General features: G+C 47.5%; 1 protein-coding gene across 1 annotated transcript in view; it reads right to left on the bottom strand.

Annotated features, from left to right (window-relative positions):
* soul5 (heme-binding protein soul5) overlaps nucleotides 1-1098 on the bottom strand; it is a 3904-nt gene extending 2806 nt beyond the window's left edge. Inside the window, exon 1 of the mRNA XM_036553247.1 lies at nucleotides 824-1098. Within this exon, the coding sequence (XP_036409140.1) occupies nucleotides 824-825 (2 nt within the window). The 5' untranslated portion in view covers nucleotides 826-1098. The remainder of the gene's footprint in view (nucleotides 1-823) is intronic.
* Nucleotides 1099-2500: the final 1402 nt, after the last annotated feature.

Here is a 2500-nt window from a genome sequence, read left to right as displayed (position 1 = left end):
GAAAGTTACTGAGGCAATTTTAGGTTAAGTACCTTGCCCAAGGGTACAACAAGCGGTGCCCCAGCACTGGCCCGGCTATTCGAACTAGCAACGGTTTGATTATGAACCCTGCTCCTTACCGCTATGCTACACTGCCATTGTTAACTATCGTAACTAACTACACACTCTACTTATATGTTCAAAGTTTACCTTGAAATAACGCTGCCGTTTAAGAAGTAAAAAGAAAGGTCTTATTCAACAGACTCATCGTCCCCAACAGGCAACACCTCCCTTCTTGCCGATCGCCACCGTTCAGCCTTCGCTTCCTCGGCCTTTCACCTCCTCACCGCGATTAGACTGGTTCGTACGGAGTGTTAGCGCAGGACATTAAAGAGATCAACGCGCCAGCAGCGCGCTGCACTTCATTCTTACAGCGGGGGTTCTGTTTCTCAACGCATAACAAAGTTTTATATCAAATTTATATCAAAGTAGAAAACAGATAAAAACTAAATTCTCTCTTGAAAATTCTCTATTAAAAGTCGTTTAATTTCATTTTTACTAACGTTGCTGGGTTGCGGATGAGATCATCCTAATGCCAAAAATATCTTATGCAACTTTAACGGGTTCAACAGTAAAAAGAAAAAAAAAAATCAAGTCAAATACTAGTCTGTACCCTTAAAGGGCTGCGTCTGTAATGGCACGCATTTGAGAGTGATAACTGAAATATATTGCGCATCGCAGTGGACAGTTCGCTAACACTTCGCGCTTGCAAACACGTACAGCAGCTTTGCACAGGGCGAACACTTGCTGGAAATCAACACGCAATTTGGACTTCAGTACTCACATTGCTGCGGAGAAGTGGAAGCTCTCTGGACGCGCCGGGCGGGCTGTTCTGCTCTTCCACTGGAAGCCAGTTGGCAGATATATACTTCACTGGTTATGAAACGCGCGGTCAGAGTGACACTCCCTAAACTTCTCACACACCCACATTCGCAGACACATGCAAGAATTTCGTCTTCTTTTGAATCATTGCATAATATCAGCAAGGTCAAGAGAACAATTGGACGAAAGTCACCAGTATTTTTTCCAAATGTTACTTAATATGCGAGTTTTGTTTCGCGGTATGTTTGCCTCGGATTGCGAAAGAGGCCTGGTGTTTAATCACGTGCCTTTGCGTTTTATAATCGCCTCTGCGCGTGCCAACTTTGGGTTATTTGAGAAAATATTTCAAGGATGTGAAGTGAACCCCTGGGGAGTGGGGGTGTGGAGGTTACGGGTTACAAAACATGCTAAATCACTGTTAAAAAAACAGTTAGCACTTCATCTGCCAAAGGGACTCAGTGGCCTCAAGGTGTCTAAATAATAGACCCAAGAGCCATTCTGTCTTCATATTTGTGTTACAGGCACAAGGCTCATTTGTGGGACTGTTCCCCTCCACTGATCCCGGCTTTATCACTGAAAACTCTGTGCTGCTGTACATCTCTGTGGAAGCAGCATCCTTTCGGGGGTCTGCATCTCAGGGGTCACCAGGTGGACAGGGTTTACCTGGAGGATGTCCCTTGTCCATGAGGATGTTGGATATATTTGCCCCTTTGCCACAGGGGACAAACGAGCAAGCTCGTCCCTAAACTGTCCCTAAACACTGATACTGTCCCTAAACGCTGAAACTGTCCCTCAGCACTGATACTGTCCCTAAACACTGAAACTGTCCCTCAGCACTGATACTGTCCCTAAACACTGATACTGTCCCTAAATGCTGAAACTGTCCCTCAGCACTGATACTGTCCCTAAACACTGAAACTGTCCCTAAACGCTGAAACTGTCCCTCAACACTGATACTGCCCCTAAACACTGAAACTGTCCCTAAACGCTGAAACTGTCCCTCAACACTGATACTGTCCCTAAACACTGAAACTGTCCCTAAATGCTGAAACTGTCCCTCAGCGCTGAAACTGTCCCTCAGCACTGAAACTGTCCCTCAGCACTGATACCGTCCCTCAGCACCCACACGGTCCTGCACACCAGGGCTCTGTGTCTGAGCATCCTGCAAACGCATTACATCATGCCTGTTACTTAAGCTGAGAGAGTGGTTAGGTAACGCTGACGGTGATGAGGGAGTCAGGGCTCTGTAATTAGGCTTAGCGATTCCATTCACACTGCGATACTCAGGAACACAAAAAGGGGCAGGCTGTGGTTACTGTGCATTGAACTATAGGAGCACGGTGTCCGCCTCACTATTCAACAATCCTCCTGTGACCTGAGGCCGGCCTGCCTCTTCCACAGGTGGGCCCCTCGAGAGGGAGGGCGTGGGGCCACCTGATAGCTCAGGTCTTTCAGCTCCTTCCGTGACTGAGCTCACCTGAGTGTTCTGGCCATTGTATCTTCTGCTTCCCAGAAGTGTGAAAGTCCCACTTTGGGATGATTTCCACTGTAACACCTGACAGTACAGCACAAAGACACACCCTCCGAGAGCACAAGAGGACTCCTGTGTGAAGGAGTGAGGGGGTGAGGGGGTGAGAGG

This window comes from Megalops cyprinoides, chromosome 19, assembly GCF_013368585.1.
Source record: "Megalops cyprinoides isolate fMegCyp1 chromosome 19, fMegCyp1.pri, whole genome shotgun sequence".
Taxonomy (NCBI): Eukaryota; Metazoa; Chordata; class Actinopteri; order Elopiformes; family Megalopidae; genus Megalops; species Megalops cyprinoides.
Note: the sequence above shows the minus strand (reverse complement) of the source record. Positions and strands in the feature narration are given on the sequence as shown.